This window comes from Oryctolagus cuniculus, chromosome 17, assembly GCF_964237555.1.
Source record: "Oryctolagus cuniculus chromosome 17, mOryCun1.1, whole genome shotgun sequence".
Taxonomy (NCBI): Eukaryota; Metazoa; Chordata; class Mammalia; order Lagomorpha; family Leporidae; genus Oryctolagus; species Oryctolagus cuniculus.
The window spans coordinates 59420463-59444756 of record NC_091448.1 but is presented as its reverse complement, the minus strand read 5'-3'; the positions used below and the strand labels follow the sequence as shown (position 1 = coordinate 59444756).

The following is a 24294-nucleotide window of genomic DNA, read 5'->3' as shown; positions in this document are numbered from 1 at the left end:
AACCAACCAGTCTGTGTTACTGAGTTCCGGCCGCTGGAACAAAGGAACCCCACTGAGTAGCCAGGGAAGGGCTGCCTCCTGGAATGCTCACGGGAAGCTCCATGCAGGGGAAGGTCAAGGCCAGAGGCAGGCATCCTGTGCACACCCACCTCTAGGAGACAGCACGGGACAAATAAATGGTTGCCCGGAGGCTGGAGCCCTGGCATCTTGGATCCCTTTGAAAGAGGGAAAATGAAACCTTTCACCTCGTGTCAGCCCACAGGGAGCCTCGCAGGCTCACAGCAGAGCTCAGGAATCTCCAGTTTTTTCTGGAGCAGCCACAGACGCACATGGGTGTCGGCGGCGCTGAGGGGCGGGGACCGGAGATCCCCAGAAGAGAAGTTTCAGGGGGTGGGTGGACCGGAGGAGGGGCCTGAGCCTGGGAGCCGGACTTCCTGAGCCGCCGTCGGTCCGGAGCGGGAGCGGTGCAGCCGCCTTGTCACTGCAGCTGGCTGCCGTCCCAGCCCTGTGCACGCTCGAAAGTCACTGGGCTTCCTTACGGAGGGAGGAAACAGTTAAGCTCCCGGGGCGGCTGCAGTCATCTGGGCGTGGTTCTCTTGGCAGACCTGAGCCGCACAGATCCCTGGTGCCAGAGGGGCAGAGGAAGGCGCTCGGGCAGCAGAGCCTCCCAGATGGCAGAGCTGGATCTGATGACTCCGGGGCCCCTGCCGGGGGCCACTGCTCACCCTCTGGTCCCCCTCAGCCCAGACTCTGGATCAGCCAGCCCCGCAGAAGAGGAGGATGCGGGCTGCCCTGAGGAGGTGGACAGCAGCCCTGGGGAGCAAGGGGCTCCTGGCGGCGAGAGCGAGGAGGGGATCCTGTGTGACTTCTGCCTTGGGGACCGTAGGGTGAGGGCGGTGAAGTCCTGCCTGACCTGCATGGTGAATTATTGTGAGGAGCACCTGCGGCCGCACCAGGAGAACAGCAAACTGCACAGCCACCAGCTGACCGAGCCGGCCAAGGACCGTGACCTGCACACTTGCCCTGCCCACCGCAGCCCGATAGTCGCCTTCTGCTGCCCGGATCAGCAGTGCATCTGCCAGGAGTGCAGCCAGGACCAGCACAGGGACCATGCCACCGTCTCCCTGGACGCAGCCCGCAGGGACAAGGAGGCGAGTGCTTTGGGGTCTGTCCACTGGGGAGAGGGTGGACGGAGATGGGGTCCCCAGCGGGAGGCCAGCCATGCTGCCGCTCCTGCGTCTGCTAATGTCACTTCTGCGTTCTGGCCTGTGGAACTATCTGTGACCCTAGGCTGTGGAAGCTGGTTAAAAGTGGGTCACTCTGGCCTCACCTCTGTCCCACTGTCCCTGTTGCGTCTGTCTCTCCTCCTGGTTGCCAGCTTCCTGCTGTTTTCCCGTGAAGTGCACACCGGAGCAGACATTCAGGAGAAAAGACAAAAGTTCTCCCTTTTTCTCTCTTGATGCTAGAGATAAGTGATTCCAGAGCTTTTGAACAAGGCTAAGATGACACAGAACTTGAGACTCACCTCCAGGCGTAATGCCGCGGACTGTTTAACTTAGGGAAAATAGAACTCCCCAGGTGTCAGGAGAGCCTGTGGTTTTCTTCCTAGCAGATAAGGAAATGGAGTCTAGAACAGCCAGCTTGTCTCTGCCCTTAAGCTGAGAGCCTCAAGGAGTCCTTGGGAATTCGTGTGGCCACTCCCTGGGTTGGCATTTTGTGTTTTCCAGAGGGACCGGCTGCTGACATTTGTCCCACATTCCTTGTATTCTCTCTCTCTCTCTCTCTCTCTCTCTCTCTCTCTCTCTCTCTCACACACACACACACACACACACACACACACACACGGTAGCTTCCTGTGCACTCAGTCCCGCACTCCCCCGGCTCACTCACAGCAGCTCTTGACAAATGGTCTGGGAAGAGGGGCTTCCTCTCCCGGGGCTGCCCGGGTATGCCTATCCCTGGATGCGGGTTCCAGCCGGTGCTGGTGGGAGTTGTTCTAGAAAGCTCTGTATTCCTGATGCCAGGGAGCCACCAGGTCTGGCCCAAGAAGTCACTTGGCTAACTGCTTCCCGCATTTCTGGTATGAGGGAGCGTCCCCGTCAGGAGAGCAGACAGGTCAGCAATAGATTGGGGACAAAGCTCCACGTCGCTGAGGAAAGCAGCCGTCCTCGACCATGGCCGTGAGCAAGCTGCTTTCTGTGCATTTGCTCATCCAACCCTGGAATAACTTATAATCTTCACTATGCTTATCCAAGCTCACGCTGTCCACTGAATCACGGAGTGAGCCGTGGAAGTCTCTAGAAGAAAGATCTCCAAACTCCCAGTATCTAACTTCTTTGTTTTTTAACACCAGAGATATTAAGACAAATGCATTGCTATTCCCTTTTATCCACTTTGGGTGTCGTATCTGAATTTCGCATTTTTTAACCGCAAAAGGGATACACGAAGATGTTGAAAAACAGCCACAGAACAACACAATAATTTTTCCTAGGATAAGAGCATCTGCTGCCCACCCTGGCTCCCTGCATTTCCCTCCTCTCGTCAGGGGTGGGCGCTGTGGACACTTTCCTGGCTCCTTTCAGAAATGGCCTGTGCTTGTGCCAATATAGAGGCAGAGCGACTTTTAAACGGAGCGATTGTCGTTCTGAGCAGGGGGGAGCTGTGTGTGGAGCAGGCGCAGCACCCCAAACGCAGATGTCCTCGCAGACAGCTAGCTGTGCACCGTAAAGTAAGGACACCCGGGAGAGGGACTTGAGGGCAGCATCAGGGTTGAGACGCAGCCACCAGCAGATACAGCGCCACAGCCCCGAAGCCCACAGTCCCCGACCTCAGCTCAGGGATCAACCTAGTTCCGGAAGTGCAGCCACATCCCAGGGAGCGCCACCACATCTTAGGCGTCAAAACACTCCTTGCTAGGGGCCTGAGGGCCGAGCTGAGAAGGCACAGCACTGTTTTCAAAGTGTCGTCAACAGAGCGGAGGCCCCGGAAGCCCTCGTTCCCTTCAACTAGCCCCTGCCTGCTGTGGTTTCTTGCTGAAGGTCACGTTGGAGCGTGTTAAGGGCTGATTATTCAGGTAGGCACGTTGTGTAGCGGGAACTGGACATGGCAAGGTCAGCCACAGGAGCACAAGGCAGCTGAGGCTCAGCTGAGTGCCACAGAGTGACTTACAAGTTATTTCTCAGCTCCCACGGTCTCCAGCCAGGCTGGGGACAAGACTCTGGGCCTCGAGAGGAGGCGGGTGTTCTTGATGATTTGTTCTACGCAGCTGACATCCCAGAATTCCTTACTGGGACCTGTTCAGCCCTTCCCCTGAGCCCAGCTCCTGAAGCCCCCTTTGGTCATTTTAAATTTAATTTAATTTTAAAAAAGATTTATTTGCTTATTTGAAAGGCAGAGTTATGGTGGGGGGAGGTGGGAGCAGATTGAGAGAGAGAGAGAGAAAGAAATCTTCCAATTACTGGTTCATTCCCCAAATGGCAGCAATGGTCATTGCAGGGCCAGGCCAAAGCTAGTAGCCAGGGGAATCATCTGGGTCTCCCGTGTGGGTGGCAGGGATCTAAGTACTCAGGCCGTCTTTTGCTGCTTTCCCATGCACGCTAGCAGGGAACTGGACCAGAAGTGGAGCAATAGACCACCCACCTTGGTCTCTTTTTTTTTTTTTTTTTTTTTTTGACAGGCAGAGTGGACAGTGAGAGAGAAAGAAAGGTCTTCCTTTTCTGTTGGTTCACCCCCCAGTGGCTGCTGCGGCCGGCACACCGTGCTGAACCGGTGCCCCGATGCCAGTGCCGCAGGTGGAGGATTAGCCTATTGAGCCGTGGCGCCAGCCACCGCCTTGGTCTTAACAGCAGCTGGTCTGACCTGCAGCTGCTCACTCCTCCCACCTTCTCTGAATCCCAAAAAATGAGGTCTTGGGGGCCTGCACTGTGGTATACTAGGTAAAGTCACTGCTTGCAGCACTGGCATCCAATATGGGCAGTGGTTCGAGTCCCGGCTGCTCCACTTCTGATCCAGATCCCTGCTAATGTGCCTGGGAAAAAGCAGTAGAAGATGGCCCAAATCCTTGGGCCCCTGTACCCACATGGTAGACCCAGAAGACGCTCCTGGCTCCTGGCTTCAGATCGGCCCAGCTCCAACCATTGTGTCCATTTGTGGAGTGAACCAACAGATGGACGATTCTCTCACTCTCTCTGTCTGTATCTGCCTTTCAAATAAATCTTTTAAACAAAAAATGAGATCTTGTACTCGTGGGGTGTGTATATTATATGTGTTTGTGGTAAAATTTAGGCTCCCTCTGTGACCCCCTTTCCCGTTTGTTCTGACCCACGAAGTTCTTCATTATTGAGGGCTCAGTGCCTGCCCTCTGGGAGCCTCCCTGTAGTGAGGACACCAAGGCACGTACCCTGCTCCTTGGCAGTGTCCGAGAGCCGGGGTAGCACAATGGTCACGTGGTCAGAGGAGGGAGCTGTCCGTGGGAGTGGGGTCAGGACAAGGTTCTCAGAGAAGGGAAGACCTGAGCTGGCCTTGTTGAGGGTCTTTGGGAGGAGCACTTGTGCCAGCCTACCACCTTCAACCTCAGCGCTGGTTCCAGAACCAGACTTGGCACTGGCATCTGGAGTGGGCTGATCCAAACTGGATGCTGGCTGTGTGGACACTTTTTTTAAAATTTAGATCCAAGGGTATCTTTTCTTTTTTTTTTTTTTTTTTTTTTTTTTTGACTGGCAGAGTGGACAGTGGCAGAGAGAGACAGAGAGAAAGGTCTTCCTTTGCCGTTGGTTCACCCTCCAATGGCCGCCACGGCTGGCACACTGCGGCCAGTGCACCGCACTGATCCGAAGGCAGGAGCCAGGTGCTTCTCCTGGTCTCCCATGGGGTGCAGGGCCCAAGCACCTGGGCCATCCTCCACTGCACTCCCTGGCCACAGCAGAGAGCTGGCCTGGAAGAGGGGCAACCGGGACAGAATCCGGCGCCCCGACCGGGACTAGAACCTGGTGTGCCGGCGCCGCTAGGTGGAGGATTAGCTTAGTGAGCCGCGGCGCCGGCCCCAAGGGTATCCATTCTTGTCTGGGATACAGTTAGCCAGCATCACTCCCAGTCCCTTTGCTGGCGACCAAAAGGCACATCAGTGTGGCCACTCCGGGAAGGAAGTTCTTCCAGAAATTCAGAGGAATGCATATAGCTTTTTTTTTTCTTTTTCTTAAATGCTTGATCAGACTTTAAGCATCTCAAGAGCAGGGAGTATGTGTCTTATTTGACTGGTCTGGCCAATTCATCAGGAACAGTGTCAGGGTGTGGGTGGAGCTGGATGCCACCAGCTCTCCAGGAGGGTTAACCTCTCGTGGTTGGAAATATATGACAACTGCGGGTGGATGGTTAGCCTAGCTGTTAAGGCTCCCGTGCCTCCCATCAGAGTACCTGGGACATACAATGAATATATATAATATATATATTATATATTAATATAGAATATATATTATGTCAATCGTATATAATATATAATATATATAATATAATATTATAATATATAATATATCTATAAAATATATTATATATATGATTGACATAATCTGGGATTTTCTTCTCTCTTCTCTTTCCCTCTGACCCCATGGCCACCAGATCTTAAGTGCCCCCTAAGTTCCGTAGTCAGGCAAAAGATCAGTTCTTTCAATGTATCCCTCAGCCTTACACCAGACAGTTAAATTGTAAGGAGAAGGGGCACAGAACAGAGAGGAGACAGGATAAGAACTCCAAGCCAAAACGAATTTATTCAGGGAAAGTAAATTCGCAGAGGTGGGTGACCGATGACCAACGTGCACACAGACCAACCATGTGGCAGAAGTGGGCTGGGGGTCTAGAGGGGTGAGGGATGGAGGTGAGTTTCTCCGTATAGGTTTTGCAAGTTTGGCGTTGGCTTATGTCCTTGTTCCATCATAAACGATCAGACAAGAGCATACAGGAGCTAGTGACAGATCTTCAGATCTGGACATTGTGCCTTGTACCCATTACTCATCGCCTTGTGGCCATGGATGGAACTCCCTGAGCCCCTCCCTGCAGGGCTGGCCACACTCATGGGCACCACAGTCCGTGCTCCAGGCGGGGCTCGCCCTGGCCTGAGATGTGTGTTGGACCAACATCGTGGGAAACCCGAAGCCAGAGGCGGAGGCAACCCCCTCATTTTCTAGGGACTGGAATAACCGGAGAGTCGGGTCTCCCAGGGCGGCTCCACTTTGTGTGGTCACTGGGAGTGCCTGCCTGGGGGTGACTCACTCCGAGAGGTCCCCATTCAGTGCTCAGGAGGCCTTCTCTCCTTTTATGGTCATTTGCAGACAGAAGAGAGGCTCCTCGCTGGGTACCCTGGGTGCCTCCTGACCATTTGTCCTGGGGCCAACCACTTTCTTTAACCTGTTATTGAGTCTACTTTCTTGGGGCCACATGAGTCCATTGGCAGGGCGTGTTCTGTGCCCTAGGCCACCTTGAAACAGACAGTTCATGTTTCTTCCTTCTCCCCAAGAGGCAGGGAAGCTGCATAAGATTCCAGCATGGCCAGCCCGTCCTTGTTGCTACTCCCTACCCCCAGGCATCTGATCTCAAGTCTCAGCAGTGAGAGGTCCCTGGGGTTCCCTCAGCTCCAAGGAAGCGACCTAGAGCCTGAGCAAGGGCTGTCTGCCTTCTGCAGGGTGTCCTGGTGAAGCGAGTCCCTTACCCACAGCTCCGTCCCTCCCTGGGGGCCTGGAATCCCGCCAGGCTTCAGCAGGACAGTGGCCAGAGAGTCTATGCCTTCTGAGGTCTCTTGGGGCGGAGTGACTCACATCTTTCAATGGAGACAGAAGCTATGCAGAGCAGGGAAAGCTGCTTCGTGTTATTTGGCTATCTCCTGCCCTTGGGTAAGAGGGCCGTGGACTTTGGAGCTGCCAAAGGTGAGGCTTCGTGCCTGGGCGCACTGCTCGGCAGAAGTGGTTTAGTGAGTCCTAGGAGGCAGGACTGAAGCAAGGTCAGGGCAGGGGGACCCAGGGTCCTCAGGCAGGCACTTGCCTTGGCGGGGAAGGTTGGCTGTACCAGACTCCAGGAGCTAACACAGAGTGCGAATGGGCAGAAGGCATGCAGCAAGAATAAAATAAGAACCAGGAGGGTGATGGCAGGTGCTGTCATTTATGGAGCACTTATGATGTGGTTAGTACTAACCACGGTCCCTTTTAACCTGCATCACCTCATCCAGTCCGCTACCTTACAGCCCCAGGAAGGAGGCACAGTATTCATTCCCATCTCTAATGTCTAAAGACATGCACTTGTGACATGCTAAGACATCCTTGTTTGTTCTCTGGCTCCATTTGTTGGCACACAGCTCTCAAAACCCTGGGAATCGAGCCGGCGCCGTGGCTCAATAGGCTAATCCTCCACCTTGCGGCGCCGGCACACCGGGTTCTAGTCCCGGTTGGGGCGCCGGATTCTGTCCCGGTTGCCCCTCTTCCAGGCCAGCTCTCTGCTATGGCCAGGGAGTGCAGTGGAGGATGGCCCAGGTGTTTGGGCCCTGCACCCCATGGGAGACCAGGAAAAGCACCTGGATCCTGGCTCCTGCCTTCAGATCAGCGCGGTGCGCCGGCTGCAGCGGCGGCCGTTGGAGGGTGAACCAACGGCAAAGGAAGACCTTTCTCTCTCTGTCTCTCTCTCTCACTGTCCACTCTGCCTGTCAAAAATTAAAAAAAAAAAAAAAAAAAAAAGGCAAAAACCCTGGGAATCTCTGAAGTGGTGAGGTCTTCTTCTGGACGCCAGTGACCTTGGGTTCCTGAATGGTGTCAGGATGGGGCTGGTGCCAGGGGGACCTCACCCTAGGGTGAGAGGCTTGGGATGTTCAGCCCCACCGCCAACCTCCAGGGAGGAGGACCTTCAGCTGCTCACCAGTGGACAATGGTGTGTAACCAACTGTGACCGTATAATGGGGCCTCCTTGGAGTCCCGAAGGATAGAGTGGAGGTTCCTGCAAGGAACCAGAGAGGGTACAGGAGCTCTGCAGCCCCTTCCCCAGGCATGCTCTGTGCATCTCTCCACTGCCCCGTCCCCCCCGCTGCTACAGAGTCCTGTCCTCTCATAATAAACGGGTCAGTGAAGTCTTGAAAAGTATTTCCCTGTGCATAGTCACACCCAAGGAGGCGGTGGTGGGAACCTCCACTTTATACCTGGTTGGGGTCAGAGGCACAGGGTGGCCCTTGGACTTGGGACTGGCCTCCGGAGTGGGGGAGGGCACAGTGTTATTGGATTTAGTCCAAAACGTTGAGATCACTTTTGACACCATCAACCTGGTGTCAGAAGTGAGTTGCATTGTAAGACACCTAGTTGGTATCAGAGAACTGCTTGGTGTGGAGAAAAAAAAGAAAACCTACACATTTTATCACAAAAGTATTCTATGTTGAGGTCTCAGTTACTGAGTATAGGGCCTGGGCTCCTGACCTATCTATCCACTCATGCACCCACTCATTCATCCATCAACCCACCCATGCACCCACCTGTCTATCTATCCATCCACCATCCATCCAGGTCTAACCCCATACTCATTGTTAGCCAGGTGCCCCAGGATCAACTCCATGGATGAGCTTTGTGACCTTGGACAAGTGGCTCTATTTTGCCATCTCACATAGGGTGATAATAAACTTTTTTATAGTAAGGATAGTATAATATTATTATAATTATAATATTTAAAATCCTTGTAAATACTATACTAAAATAATGACCAGCACTGGGTATATGATCACTACATTTTAGCTGACTCATGCTGAGTGTAGCCCCAGGAGGGCGCTGGCACACAGCCCACCCTTTGCACGTCTAAACTGGCCTCTGAGATCAGCTTCAGAGGTCAGACTCTCCTTTTCAGGAAAGAAGGGTGGGGACCTCTGGGTTGGGAAGTACCCTTGTCCTTGGGGGACCTTCTGGGTGCAGTGGGCTCCTACCTCCTTAACTCTCTCTCCTTTCTGTTCATAGGCTGAACTTCGGTGTACCCAGTTAGATCTGGAGCAGAAACTCAAGTTGAATGACAATGCCATTGCCAGGCTTCAAGCCAACCACAAATCTGTTTTGGTAAGGCTGGTCCGGGGCACCTGTCAGGTGCTGGCACACCTGGCTATGTATCTGGGGGTCATAGGACACAGTGCTTCAGGCCTGGCTTCCATGTCCCTTGGGACTTCTCAGCAAGTGAGAACTGCAGGTGCATTTGGCTACACCATGGGTAGCCTCACCTTGATGCCAGAATTTGCTATGAAATTAGTTTAAATTTCACAACTGGCAAGTGAGTTTTTAAAAATTAATATAGAGTAGAACCCAGACTGGTTGTGTAATAATAATCTTTTATTTTTACATTTACATATGTATTCTTAGCCAGGATATGTATGTGTTTTTGGAGGATATTTAGTATGTATTGGGGATGTTTTGTATGTTTGTGTGTGTGTGTGTGTTGGGTCTTATAATAATGTCTGGGAGTATTTAGTTAGAGCGTCAGGAAATATGCATAACCTTGGTTTCTTCTTGGGAGGGTGCTTTGCATGTTGAGTTTCAGCAGTCTGAAGTCATGAAAAAAAAAAAGAGTTGACAACTGCTGGATTAGTGGATGATATTTGATAAGGTTAATGTTGTGCCAGGCTGCTTAACTTAAGTCTTTCTGGTTTATGGCCACTTTCCAAATAAGCTCTAAAAAGGCTCAAGCAATTCCACACATGCTTCTCATTAGTGGCCAGAAAATAGCCACCATCTAGAGGAGTATGTAAAACACCTAGCCCATGGCAATGAGTCCGCAGCATCATCTTTGTATACTGAGAAAGAATGACTCCATTCATCCACTCTCCTAGGAACCCATGTGCTCGCCTGCTCATCCATCTACTCACCCATGCACCTACCTTTCTATCCATGCATCCACCCATCCATCCCTCTATCCACTCACCTGTCCTTCCATCCATCCATGCAGATGGGATACCCATCCATCTGTATCTAGTACTTATATCCATTTCATTCTATTTTCTATCTCCTTGGTGTTTACAACAAACTGGCTACTGAAAGCTGAAATTTCTTCCTTACCCACAATATCGGTTAAAGGATGAAAAAGAATTATCCCTGTAAAGCCTTCTAAACCTTCAGAGAGTGTTGGTCTCCCCGGTCCAGATGACCTAAAGAACTGCATGGAATGTCATCCTTTCTCCAGCTCTTTAATATTCAGGCCCTTAGATCACTACTCAGCTCTCATAACGACATGGCGCCCGGGAGAGGTAGTTGTTATGGTGACTGCCATCCATGTACAAGGGATGTGAAGCTACAGAGAGATTATGAGACTTGTCTAGGGCCCTCTGGGTTGATGGAACAAGAGAGCCTAAGAATGCCGGTGCCTTGACCTAAGAATGACGCAGTACATCGACAGGCATGTGCACCATCCTCGTATCTTTAGCTACTTTGATGTGTTTACTGCCCCTCCTCTCTGTACTATTTGCATGTCATAGCGTGCGCCTGAATGAAATCCTCTGCACATTCCATTTGTGTGCAAGAAAGAAGTAGCTCTCAGTGGGCAGGTTTAGGAATGACAGGTCGCAGCAGAAGTTAGTCAATCGACCAGCATCACTTGAGGCCTCCCTTCCTCCATCCTTCTTCAGGATGTCCTCAGTGTAGGGGGGAGGGATTTGGATCCTACATTTTGTCTTTACGCTTGTGGTCTCATATCGCTACAGGAACCTACATGTAACTATAGAGAGCAGATGGGTCCTGATCCTTTCCCGTGATACCCTCATGTTCCCATGCTTGTTCTGTCCCTGTTCGCTGGAAGTGATCGGGAGTGGGAAGGGCAGGAAGCACCTGCTGGCCCGTGTGACTCATGGAGCTAGAAGGGAAGGAAGGGTGAGCCAGCCGGGTGCCAGAATGCATCACTGAATCCGGAGCCCTGGTAAGACATGAGCAACAGTACTTGCCCCTGGGGTGACTATAACCCAAACTCTGGCCTGCCTTCTGAGACTGCTTTCTCCATCTTCTTCTTCTTTCTTTCTTTTTTTTTTTTTGGACAAGCAGAGTTAGACAGTGAGAGAGAGAGAGACAGAGAGACAGAGAGAAAGGTCTTCCTTCCATTGGTTCACCCCCAAAATGGCCACTACGGCTGATCCGAAGCCAGGAACCAGGTGCTTCTTCCTGGTCTCCCATGTGGGTGCAGGGCCCAAGCACTTGGGCCATCCTCCACTGCACTCCCGGGACACAGCAGAGAGCTGGCCTGGAAGAGGAGCAACCGGGACAGAACCCGGTGCCCCAACTGGGTCTAGAACCCGGGGTGCCAGCACCGCAGGAGGAGGATTAGCCTAGTTAGCTGAGGCGCCGGCCTCTCCATCTTTACTTCTTTGCCACGTGGAAATACAACGACTTAAGCCCACTGAAGATGCATTGCCTCAGAATTGGCAGTATGTACAATGACAATTATTTCTTTGCAATTGGGAGATATAGTTTTACATGTAGATTTCAATCCACTTGGTTGTTCGCTCAGCGTCTCTACAATGACAAGGAGGTGACACATGTAAACACCTGGTGCAGGAATTGCTGGCGAAGCTTGGTGTCTGTTTCATCTGGTTACCTGCTCATCTGCAGGCTGAATATTTGGTCCAGGATGGGCGTAGGTGGTGTCCCTTACCTGGTACCCCCAGTGACCACGAGGCTGAGTTCTGTCAACCCCCTGGTTCTGGGAGGGCTTCATGTTAATGGCCTGAGTCCCAAGGTCCTTCTTGGAACTTTACCTGTGGGCTGAAAGCTCAGCTGAGCTACCCAGTTGCCCCTGGGGCTTATCCCAAGTTGCCAGTGTCCCTAGGGGGAGGGTTGGGCCCTGCCTGCTGAGCTGCTGGACGGCAGCATGTGGGATCCCCAGTCGCCGGCTTTTCCTTGAGGCAATGGAGAATGGTCCCCATTTCCATAACTAAGAACTGGGGATCATTATGTTACTTAGCTTTTAGGGTTGCTAGGAGGTAACTGAGTAATGTTTAGAATAGTGCCAACTCTTATGTTGGTTGTTACAATGATTATTATATGATATCATTAAAAAGTGACTGTTCCCGGGATTGGCGTGGGGGTGCAGTGGGTTAAGCTGCTCCATATGGGTGCTGGTTCGAGTCCTGGCTGCTCCACTCCTGATCCAGCTCCTTGCTAATGCAACTGAGAAAGCAGTGGAAGGTGGCCCAAGTGTTTGAGCCCCTGCACACACATGGGAGACCTGGATGAAGCTCCTGACTCCTGGCTTTGGACTGGCCCAGCTCCAGCCACTGGGGAGTGGCCATTTGGGGAGTGAACCAGTGGATGGAAGATGTCTCTCTGTCTCTCCCTCTCTCTCCATAACATCTGCCTTTCACATACATAGAATAATTTTTTTGCTTCCATCACGTTGGCCAGCGGCTAACGGGCTCTCGGCTTCCTCTCAGGTGTCAGTGTCAGAGGTAAAGGTGGTGGCAGAAGAGCAGTTCGGGGAGCTCCTCGCTGCTGTGAGGAAGGCCCAGGCCGACGTGATGCTGTTCTTGGAGGAGAAGGAGCAAGCAGCCCTGAACCAGGCCAACGGCATCAAGACCCACCTGGAGTTCAGGAGCGCGGAGATGGAGAAGAGCAGGCAGGAGCTGGAGAGGCTGGCGGCCATCGGCAACACAGTCCTGTTCCTGGAGGTAAGGGGGCCGGGCTGGGGCCGGGCTGGGGCTGGGTGGGGCGTCCACCCAGCTGACCGAGGAGCAGCTTGGCTCCACTGGGCCAGAGGCAGACCTGTGAATGGGACTGCTCTTCAATGAATGGGGCTCCCAGGAACAGTGAGAAACAGGTCTTGGTTCAACAGGGTTCAGGAACACGGGAGGGGGAGGGCAGCAGGGCCGCTCAGGTCAGGGAAGCTTGGAGCCAGACCCTGGAAGAGAAGTCAAGTTCAAGGTGCAGGATGTTCCAGGTAGAGGCAACAGCATGTGCAGAGACAGAGGCCTGAGGAAGCAAGGCACAGGGATGAAGCACAGGGTACTGGGTGTGTGGCGGTGGGAGATCAGGGCCTCTGGCTGTGGGGGTCTTCAGCTGGGACAGATGAGGTATCTGAGGAGCCGTGCTGGCAGTGGTGTGAGGGCCACTGGAGCCAGGTCCACAGGGTGCCTCACCAGGCAGGGAGGGAACGGGAGGCTGGGGGGAAATGCCATCACCCTGGATCTTCCACTAAATAGCTGTGTCGTTTTTCACAAGTCATGTAAGCTCTCTGCGTCTCAAATCCCTCCTTTATCAGGTTGACAGATTAGAGAGGATCACTGTCGAGGCTCCTTCCAGCTCTTGTATTCTGAAGAAGAGATCATTTTTCTTATTTGCAACATCGACACATTTCCTTTTAGTTTCCACAAACAAAAATGTTTACTGTGAAAAATCTTGGAAAAGACAGAATATGAAGACAAAAATCCATAATGCCAGCATCCAAAGACAGCCATAGATAAGTTTTTAAAAAATATGTATTTTATTTATTTGAGAGATAGAGTGACAGAGGAGAGGCAGAATTTTTGCACCAGAATAAACTTATGGTTTAAATTCCATTTTCCATGAAATAGTTTAAGTACCCTCATATATATATATATATATATATACACACACACACACACATTCAGTGGATAAAGTTGTGCTGCCTTTTGGGTAACTACAGGTTTTTCTTCTGGAGTTGTTGTGGATTTTTTTCCTACAAGTTTTCTTTTTTAAAAAAGATTTCTTTATTTACTCGAAAGGCAGAGTTACAGAGAGAAAGGGGGAGAGAGAGAGAGAGAGAGAGAGAGAGAGATTGTTCACCCGCTGTTTACGCCCCCGTTCCCCCAGGTGGCTGCAGCTGCAGGAGCCCAGGACTCCATCTAGGTCTCCCATGTGGGTGGAAGGGACTTCATTACTTAAGCCGTCTTCCACTGCCTTCCCAGGCTCATTCCCAGGCAGCTGGATCAGAAGCGGAGCAGTTGAGACTCCGATATGGGATGCTGGTGTCGCAGGGCCAGGGTTAGTCCACTGTGCCACAATGTCAGTCCTTCTTTTTAAAAAAAATTTTTAAGACTCATTTATTTACTGATTTATTTGGAAGGCAGAGTGACAGAGAGAGGGAGAGACAGAGACAGAAAAAGAGAGCAAGTGAGTGGGCAAGAGGGATCTTCCATCCACTGGTTCACTCCCCAAATGGCAGCAATGGCCAAGGCTGGGTCAAGCTGAAACCTAAGTCTGGAACTCCATCAGGTCTTCCACATGGGTGCAGGGAACCAGGCACTTGGGCCATCTTCTGTTTCCTCCTGAGGCACATTAGCTGGGAGCTGGATCGGAAATGGAGCAGCTGGGACACGAACTGGCACCCATATGGGATGCTGGCATGGCCAGCTGCTTAACCAGTGCTGGCCCCTTTAGCTGTATTTTGATACCCATTATCTGCTGTGTCTCTAACCCTACTCTGAGAGGAGAGTTTAGGTCACTGGAATCTACAAAAATGCCTTCTCTGCTCTAAGACCCCGAGCCGGGCACTTTTCGGACATTTTCTGTGAATTACAAGTCACTCTCAGCTCTTTTCACACATGCTGCAAGTGTCCTGACGAGCAGAGCAGCCCACTGGAGGAAACACAGAAACCCAAGGCAGTTCTGCTGCTTCCTCTTCTGCAGGAGTACGGCAAGTTCAAGAGCACCGAAGACAACGCCTTCCCCAGCGTGTACATAGGGCTGAAGGATAAGCTCTCGGGCATCCGCAAGGTCATCACCGACTCCACTGTGCACTTGGTCCAGCTGCTGCAGAGCTACAAGGAGAAGCTCCAGGCGTTCGCCACGGAAGGTGAGGAGGCTGTGGGCTTTGGTAGGGGTGGTTGATGGCGAATGCGGGAGAGGATTGAGGAGGGAGGGAAACCCCGGGGGAAGCTCCGATTTTCAAAGCCTTGCTTCTGGTTAGGCCATACTAGCAACGAGCCCTTATCCTCATGGTTTGGTTTGACATCTGTGACTCAGAGAGAGTAGGACCGTCATGTTGTGCTATTGACTGGTCTTTCTGTGAGCAGCTTCTCAGGGTTGCTGATAGTTGTACATTTCAAGTGAACTCCAAATCAGCCTGGGATCTCTGCCAGCCCCTTCTGCCTCCTGGATTGGACGTGCTTCTCTGAGATGTCCCCGGGCCCTGGCCCCTTCTTGCCCCAGGAAGCCCAAGGAAGGGTGGCGGAGTGGCGGTGGCAGGGTTGAGGGGTGGTGTTCCTACCCCCCCCCCCCCCAGGTTCCCCAGACCACCAGGGCGGGTGTGCATTCCCAACTCTCTGATTTTCCAGAGGAGTATGACATCAGAACTCAAGTGTCTGCCATCGTCCAGCGCCAGCATCGGACCTCCAAACCTGAGCCCAGCACCAGGGAACAGTTCCTCCTGTGTGAGTACTGAAGGGCTTCCCTGCTTGCTGATATCAGAGAAATGTTTTTGCTCAAGCAAGAGCCCTCATGTCCTGTATGGTATTCAGGTTCTTGTAGCTACTTTTCTAGCCCCAGACGATCTACTTTTTAACAATTTAATTTGAAAAGATTTCAGGTTCACATTCTGAAATGATGGAAAGCTTACAACAAATATAGACAAATATAGACAAAAATAGGCAAATATAGACAAAGGATTCCCATATACCTTTCATCCAGCCTTTCTAAATGTTAACGCTTCCCACAGTCACAACACATGGATCAAAACCTGGAAATTAACCTTGCGACAATGCTATCGCCCAATCCGTGGACTTGATTCTGGTTTCAGCAACTGTTCCTCCAATGCCATTCATTTTAGTCAACTAATCCTTGAGCTTCAGCTCCTAGGAGAGGAAAGATCACATCTGGGTAGTCAGGACTCATTTTCATGACATACTTTTGGGACATGTCATTGAACACTACATTTCCCTGTTTTCTGGGGAGACCACTGACTTTTTTTTAAAGACTTTATTTTTATTTATTTGAGAGGTAGATTTACAGACAGTGAGAGGGAGAGACAGAGAGAGAGGTCTTCCATCTGCTGGTTTACTCCCCAAATGGCCACAATGGCCAGAGCTGCGCCGATCCGAAGCCAGGAGCCAGGAGCTTCTTCCAGGTCTCCCACGTGGGTGCAGGGGCCCAAGCGCTCAGACCATCTTCTACTGCTTTCCCAGGCCATAGCAGAGAGCTGGATCGGAAGAGGAGCAGCTGGGACTAGAACCGGTGCCCATAAGGGATGCTGGTACTGCAGGCAGAGAATTAACCTACTGTGCCACAGCACCAGCTCCAAGACCACTAACTGTTGAACTCTTGGGCCCGCTTGGTCTCTGGTTTTCACAGGGAGCAGATTCTTATCACTATCTGCTGGTCTTCCATGTTCCCATGTGGCCTCAGCGCCTCCACTCTGGGTCAGTTCCCCAGTCTGTCTTTGTCTTTCTTGACCTTGATACTTTGAAGAGTCCTGGCCCGGGTACCAAATGGCTCATCCCAAAGTCTGGCTTGGCCAGAATCACATCACTCATTGTCCTATCATTAGGTGGTACTGATGTGGTCTGGTAGCATCTTTACAAGCATTTTATTTTCAATCAATTCTCCATTATAGAATCAACTCAGGGGGTCTTGTGTATGACACAGTGACTATAGTTAGTAACAATGTGTGGCATACTTGAAAACTGCTACAAGAGTAGTTTCTAAGTGTAGTCATAAAGAATGATATGTATGTGAAGCAATGCATGTCTTTCTTTTTTAAAGATTTATTTATTTATTTGAAAGGCAGAGTTCAGAGGCAGAGAGAGAGAGAGAGAGAGAGTCTTCCATCCACTGGCTCACTCCTCAGATGGCTGCAATGGCTGGAGCTGCACTGATCCAAAGCCAGGAGCCAGGAGCTTCTTCCGGGTCTCCCACACGGGTGCAGGGGCCCAAGGACTTGGGCCATCTTTAATGCTTTCCCAGGACATAGCAGAGAATCAGATTGGAAGTGGAGCAGCCAGGTCTCGAACCAGTGCCCATACGGGATGCCAGCACTGCAGATGATGGCTTTACCTGCTACACCACAGTGCCGGCCCCAAGCAGTGCATGTCTTAATCAGCTTGATTTAACCATTCCTCAACGTGTCTGAGGGCACTTCAAAAGGCTAGTGGACAAAATGGAATGAAAACATAAGTTTATTTTGGTGCAAATATTTTTTGAGATCTACGGATAGTTTTTTTCATAAGACCCATTTTCTGTGAACTTTTTGAAGACCTTTGTTACATCAAAGCATCATGTTGTACACTGCAAATAGATAATGGTTTTTATTTATCAATTAAAAATTACATTTTAAAAATTCTTTATTATAGTCAGCAACTCCATGAGGATTTAACACCTCATAGAGGAAAGATCGCATCTGGAGGTCGATGCTCATTTTTTTTAAAAGATTTTATTTATCTATTTATTTGAGAGGTAGAGTTACAGACAGTGAGAAGGAGAGACAGAGAGTTCTTTCATCCGCTGGTTTGCTCCCTGCTAGTTTACAGCTGCAACAGCTGTAGCCGAGCCAATCTAAAGTCAGGAGTCTGGAGCTTCCAGGTCTTCCAAGTAGGTGCAGGAGCCCAAGCAACTGGGCCATCTTCTACTGCTTTCCCAGGCAATAGAAGAGAGCTGGATAGGAAGAGGAGCAGCTGGGACTCGAACCAGTGCCCATATGGGATGCCAGTGCTGCAGGTGGAGGATTAACTTACTGCGCCACAGCACCAGCCTCAATATCTTTTATTTTTAACATTCAAATAAAAATTAAACATATTATAGTTGATCTGCTTTTACCTTATAAGTGTCCTTTTTTTTTTTTTTTTTTTTAAGATTTTACTTATTTATTTGAGAGGTAGAGTTACGGAGAGGCAGAGGCAGAAAGAGTGAGAGAGAGAGAAGTCTTTCATCTGCTGGTTCACTCCCCAGAGGGCCTCAATGGCTGGAACTGAGCAATCCAAAGTCAGGAGACAGGAGCTTCATCCGGGTCTCCCACATGGGTGCAGGGCCCCAAACACTTGGGCCATCTTCCACTGCATTCCCAGGCCACAGAACAGAGCTGGATTGGAAGAAGAGTAGCCAGGACAGAACTAGCATCCATTTGGGATTCCAGCGCTGCAGGCAGAGGCTTAGCCCACTATGCCACAGCACTGCCCCCCTCCTTAAGATTTATTATTTGAAGGAGAGAGAGAGCTCTTCCATCTGCTGGTTCAATCCCTAAGTGGCCACAATAGCCAAGGCTGGGCCAGGCTGAAGCCAGGAGCTTGGAATTCCATCTGGGTCTCCCACATGGGTGCAGGGGCCCTAGGACTTGGATCAACCTCCGTTGCTTTCCCAGGCACATTAACAGGGAACTGGATCGGAAGTGGAGCAGCCAGGACTCAACCTGGCGCCCATATGGGATGCTGGTGCTGCAGGTGGTGGCTTTACCTGGTGTACCACGATGCCAGCCCTCAAGTATCTTTCTTATGTGTGATATTAACTTCTCTCTTTTGAGTATTATTATGGAGGATAACGTACATAACAGTAACTGTTGAATCATTGTTATTGTTATGGACAATCAGTAAGGGGTTAATTGCACTGGTCCAGGTGGGATGTGGTGGTGGCTGAGATGGGGGTTGAGGCGGTGGCTAGAGAGAGGTGCATGCAGTCTACCACACTTGCTGCTGCCTGTTTGTGTTGGGGGAGGGATGGGCCTGAAGATGAAGGCAAAAGAAATATCAAAAATGACAGATTTGAGCAATTGGGTGCATGAAGGTAATATTATTCTTGGGCCTGGAGGAGAAAATGTTCAAGTATTTGAGAGCATACCTACTATTAGTTACAAATTTTTAGAGGAATGGATAAATAAAATATGAGTTTATGATATATGACCCTTGACAGCACTGGGAAGAATAGTAATTGGCTTTGTAGCTTTGGATCCATATTGGGGAGGGGAGGGGCTTTGAGATATTTTTTGTAATGGGACATGCATTTGGCCTAGTGGTTAAAATGCCTGTTAAGGTGTCTCATATTGGAGTACCTGGTGTTTGTCCTGGCTCCACTCCTCACTCCAGCTTCCTGCTACTGCACACCTTGGGAGGAAGCAGGTGATGACCCAAGTACGTGGTTTCCTGGCACCCACATGGGAGACCCAGAGTGAGTCCCAGTTCCTGGCTTTTGCCTGGCTCAGCCCCAGACATTGTGAACATCTGGGGAGTGAACCAGCGGATGGGAGCTCTGTCTCTTTGTCTGCCTCTCCATTTTTAAAACAGTTCTTGGAAAATGGGATTTTTTAAAGTTCTATTAAAACATAAGTTTATTTTGGTGCAGACATTTTTTTTTTGAAATCCATGCATTGCTTTTGCATGGTACAGATTTTCCATGAACTTGTTGAAGACCTTCTTCCTGCGTGTTGAATGAATGAATGAGTAAGCGAATGTATTTCTTGATTCCATTCAGCAACGGAGGAAGGAAGTGGGGTGACTTGTGTGTTCACCCACCCTGGTTTAGGGGGAACCAGGCCCTATGGGAGACAGAACAGGGAGATGCCTGATTGCTCATGCATGCTGGGGAAGGGGCTGGGTTCAGAACTTCCTGTGTGAACCACTCTCCCTGCCTTCCGTGTCTGCCCAGATGCCTGTGACATCACCTTTGACCCGGACACCGCACACAGGTATCTCCGGCTGCAGGAAGACAACCGCAAGGTCGCCAACACGGCGCCCTGGGAACACCCCTACCCGGACCTCCCCAGCAGGTTCCTGCACTGGCGGCAGGTGCTGTCCCAGCAGAGCCTCTACCTGCGCAGGTACTATTTCGAGGTGGAGATCTCCGGGGCAGGCATCTACGTGGGGCTCACCTGCAAAGGCATTGACCGGCAAGGAGAGGCGCGCAACAGCTGCATTTCCGGAAACAACTTCTCCTGGAGCCTCCATTGGAACGGGAAGGGGTTCACAGCCTGGCACAGTGACACGGAGACCCCACTCAAAGCCGGCCCCTTCCGCAGGCTCGGGGTCTACGTGGACTTCCCAGGGGGGACCCTTTCCTTCTATGGTGTAGAACATGACGCCATGACTCGGATTCACAAATTTGACTGCAAGTTTTCCGAGCCGGTCTACGCTGCCTTCTGGCTTTCCAAGAAGGAAAACAGCATCCGGATTGTGGACCTGGGAGAGGAACCTGAGAAGCTGGCACCGTCTCCAGCAGGAACTGCTCCCTAGATGTCTGTTCCAGACCTTTCATGAACCACAACCATGGGGCAGCAGTTTGCATTTTAAGGGTGCCTGGAGCAGTGTAGCTGGCTTCAGAGAGTGTGTGGTTCTGTGAACAGGAGGTTCTTGGGCTGCTCACCTTGGCACCTTGGCAGCTCTGTTCTCTGTTTCTTTGCTGTAATCCTTAAATACTAGTCCCCCCTGTCATCCTCTAGCGATTTTCTGCCGTCTGCTCAGGTGAACATCACGCTGTGCCCAGAACTTGTGACCAGGAATCTAAAGAGGCCTAAAAAGTTTGCAGAGTAATCATAATCAGTTGCTAACTTGACTGTGCATTTTCTATGCTCCAGACATGGCCCTGAGCGCTTTGCGATGACCTCAGTCTTTGCAGCAGATCCATGGGGTGGATATCATTATATCCACTATATCATTCCCATCTAGCATTTGACAAAACTGTGGTCCCTGCAGGTCCAGGAGAGCTAGGAAGTTACTCAAGGTCACTCAAGGTCACTCTGGTCACTCAGCAGAACTGGGCTTCAAGTCCCAGTGGGTAGGCAATGAACTTTGATCAACCACATACCTTGTGTCTTCCTGGTTAGATCGTGATCGTTGTGTACAAGGGAATTGACCACATGATGAACCACAAAGCAGAGATGTTGAACACCTTACACCCACCTCTTGCGGACTGCCTCGCATGCCTGGAGTCTGACCTGGCCATCCAGCCATGCACCGGCTGCGAGCTCACCACCTCCCACAGCAGCTCTTTCTGTTCTGGGCCAGCAAGGATTAGGAAAAACAACTTCATGGAGCCCAAGTGTTAGACTCTGTGACCTCTGGGAAGGGGGTCACGCTTTTCTCTTCCAAAGTCATCTGGCCCACGTGGACTTGTCTGATCTCATTCAGGGGACAGTCAATCAAGTGTCTGAGGCCAGCTCCCACGGCCCTGTCCCCTTCTCGGGAGGCATCGCTGTTTCCACACTGAACTTCACAAATCTCACTCCTTCCCCTTGCTCCTGAGCTCTTCTTCTTCTTCTTTTTTTTTTTTTTTTTTGGACAGGCAGAGTGGACAGTGAGAGAGAGAGACAGAGAGAAAGGTCTTCCTTTGCTGTTGGTTCACCCTCCAATGGCCGCCACCGCTGGCGCACCACGCTGATCTGAAGCCAGGAGCCAGGTGCTTCTCCTGGTCTCCCATGGGGTACAGGGCCCAAGCACTTGGGCCATCCTCCACTGCACTCCCGAGCCACAGCAGAGAGCTGGCCTGGAAGAGGGGCAACCGGGACAGAATCCGGCACCCCGACCGGGACTAGAACCCGGTGTGCCGGTGCTGCAAGGCGGAGGATTAGCCTAATGAGCTGCGGCGCCGGCTGCTCCTGAGCTCTTTGACAAAGACGCTCACTAAGATTAATGGAGAACAGCCGTCAAACCCGGAAGCAGATAACAAACTGTCTTTAAGTGGGTTTCCAAGGACATAACCTGAAGTCCCTGGCAGGAGTCCCCAGAAATATCTGTCTAACTTCCAGGTCATTCTCCATGACCTGTGGGAAGGCAGATCTCTTCCTCTTTGGTCATCTGATAGGCTTATCTCAAGAGTGCATTACTTGAGCATTGTTTGTCTTGTTTCTGGTTCTCCCACGTGGGTGCAGGGGCCCAAGGACTTGGGCATCTTCTGCTACTTTCCCAGGCCAAAGCAGAGAGCTGGATCGGAAGTGGAGCAGCTGGGTCTTGAACCAGTGCCCATATGGGATGCCGGTGCTTCAGGCCAGAGCATGTGTCTCTCCAAGGTTTATACAGGAGGATTTAATGTCATTTTGATTGCTGCATGCCAGGGTAGTTTAGCTTCAGGATTCTGCATCCAGTCGATCGGCTCTCCTTCCCAGCCTGGTGATCACCCACAGAATCAAAAACCTTTTCTTCTTAAATCTTTTCTTTTTTTAAAGATTTATTTATTTATTTGAAAGGCAGAGTTAGAGAGAAAGAGAGAGAGGGAGAGAGAGACATAGAGAGATCTTCCATCTGCTGGTTTACTCCCCAGATGGCCACAATGGTCAAAGCTGGGCTGATCTGAGGCCAGGAGCCAGGAGTTTCTTCCAGGTCTCCCACATGGGTGGCAGGGGCTCAAACACTTGGACCATCTTCCGCTGCTTTCACAGGCACATTAGCAGGGAGCTGGATCAGAAGTGGAGCAGCTGGGACATGAACCAGCGCCCATGTGGGATGCCGGCACTGCCGGTGGCAGCTTTATCTGCTGTGCCACAGCTCTGGCCCCTTCTTAAATCTTAACTTTGTTGATATGGACTAGCCTAGGACCCAGCCCAGAGTCATGCAGCTCTCAGTCAATAGCTACTGAGTTCAGTTATCCACAAGCTATGCTTTATGGAACCATACAATATGGCAGCCTGCCCTTTGCAGGAAGGACTTTTTCAAAGGCAAAAATAAACATATTCTATATCTGAATTTGACCTTCTAGCCTAACAGTGCTCTCAAGTGAGAAAACTGAGATCAACTCATCTTGCCTTATTTTTACTGAATGCGGGTTGTTTGTGATTTTCACTTTTATTTCTAAATGCTTACGAAATAATAATTTTAGGATTATCTTGTGGGTTAGTATCAAGTTGATTAGCTTGTTATTTCCAGAATCTACCTTCTTTTTCTTCTTCAAAAAACTATTTTCAAAGATTCCTGCCCAATTTGCAGTCACCTTGTTGAGATGTGACTTGGTTAGACAAGCATTGAGATTGAGTGCATGTAAAGGGACTGTTTAGGTGTGTCCTTAGGAGCCTTGAACTCCACTTCCCTGTTAGCCACTTTTGTCTATTACTTTTCAGGTTAAATACCTTTCTTCTTAATATAAAAGATAAATACCAGATGCAAATGGGCTGCTTTTGCTTTATTTCATGTGATAAACCTATAATTTTTCTTCTTCTTGGCCTGTATGCTAAAAATTGCCTAAAACAAACAACTAACAAATAAGGAAAGAAAAAAAAGAGAGCAAAGACCTATTATATATTTTTCTGGTATTTTCCCCAGGCTTTTGTGTGCGTCTCTTTTGTATTTACCCATCCTTAAAAAACAGCAAAACAATAAAAACCCAAACCCAAACTCATCAAGAGCTCATTTCCCTGCCAGATCACTTTGTTCCATTAGAACATTTGTGTCTGCAGAGGCAGAATGTAATTTTAGCCACTATGTAATTTATTTTTGTCTCAGTGTTTTGAAATTCAAGTGCACGCGGCATTCTCTTCCAGGAATCCGGCAATGAAATTCCCTCATTCTCCCAAGGTTCACGATGAAACGATGCGAGAGCAATATTGGCTCTCATCTCTTTGTCTCAGTCCACTTTATATTGCTATAACAGAATCCTACAGACTGCTTAAATTACCAAGGAGATACATCTATTTTTACAGTTCTAGGGGCTGGGGAATCCAAGGCTGAGGAGCCCCCGTCTGCCTTCTGGCTGCAACATCCTACGGAGGGAGGGCCAGAGAGCACATGAAGGGTGGGGGGTGGGGAAACTCTGCAGCTGGAAGCCCTAAACCTCTTCTGGTCAGCATTCATTTATCCATGAAGGAAGAATCCTCATGCCCTAAACACTTTCCATTAGTCCCCACCTCCCAAACTGTTCGGGTTTAGGTTTTCCACACAGAGGGGTCAGGTTCAGACCATAATATTCTTGGAGGGGGTCGGTGCTGTGGCGCAGCAGGTTAATGCCCTGGCCTGAAGCGCCGGCATCCCATATGGGCGCCGTTTGGAGACCTGGCTGCTTTACTTCCTATCCAGCTCTCTGCTGTAGCCTGGGAAAGCAGTAGAAGATGGCCTAAGTCCTTGGGCCCCTGCACCTGCATGGGAGACCTGGAAGAAGCTTCTGGCTCCTGGCTTCAGATCGGCGCAACTGCCCCCTTCCTGCCTCTCCTCTCTCTGTGTAACTCTAATGTTCAAATAAATAAATCTTAAAAAACAAAAACAAAAACAAAAAACCACTCGGACTTTTTGGAGTGATTGTCCTTCAATCTACATGGGACTTTTTTTTTTTTTTTAAGATTTATTTATTTACTTGAGAGGCAGGGTTACAGACAGAGAGGAAGATTCAGAGAGGTCTTCTATCTGCTGGCCAAATGGCCTTAGTAGCTGGAGCTAAGCTGATCTGAAGCCAGGAG

General features: G+C 50.4%; 1 protein-coding gene across 1 annotated transcript; it reads left to right on the top strand.

Annotated features, from left to right (window-relative positions):
* The first annotated feature begins 301 nt into the window (after positions 1-301).
* TRIM16 (tripartite motif containing 16) lies at positions 302-23243 on the top strand. Its single transcript, XM_002718818.5, has 6 exons — positions 302-1151; positions 8970-9065; positions 12416-12649; positions 14628-14793; positions 15275-15370; positions 19566-23243. Exons 1-6 carry the CDS (start codon positions 672-674, stop codon positions 20147-20149), a joined length of 1656 nt encoding a protein of 551 aa, XP_002718864.2. The 5' UTR covers positions 302-671; the 3' UTR covers positions 20150-23243.
* Positions 23244-24294: the final 1051 nt, after the last annotated feature.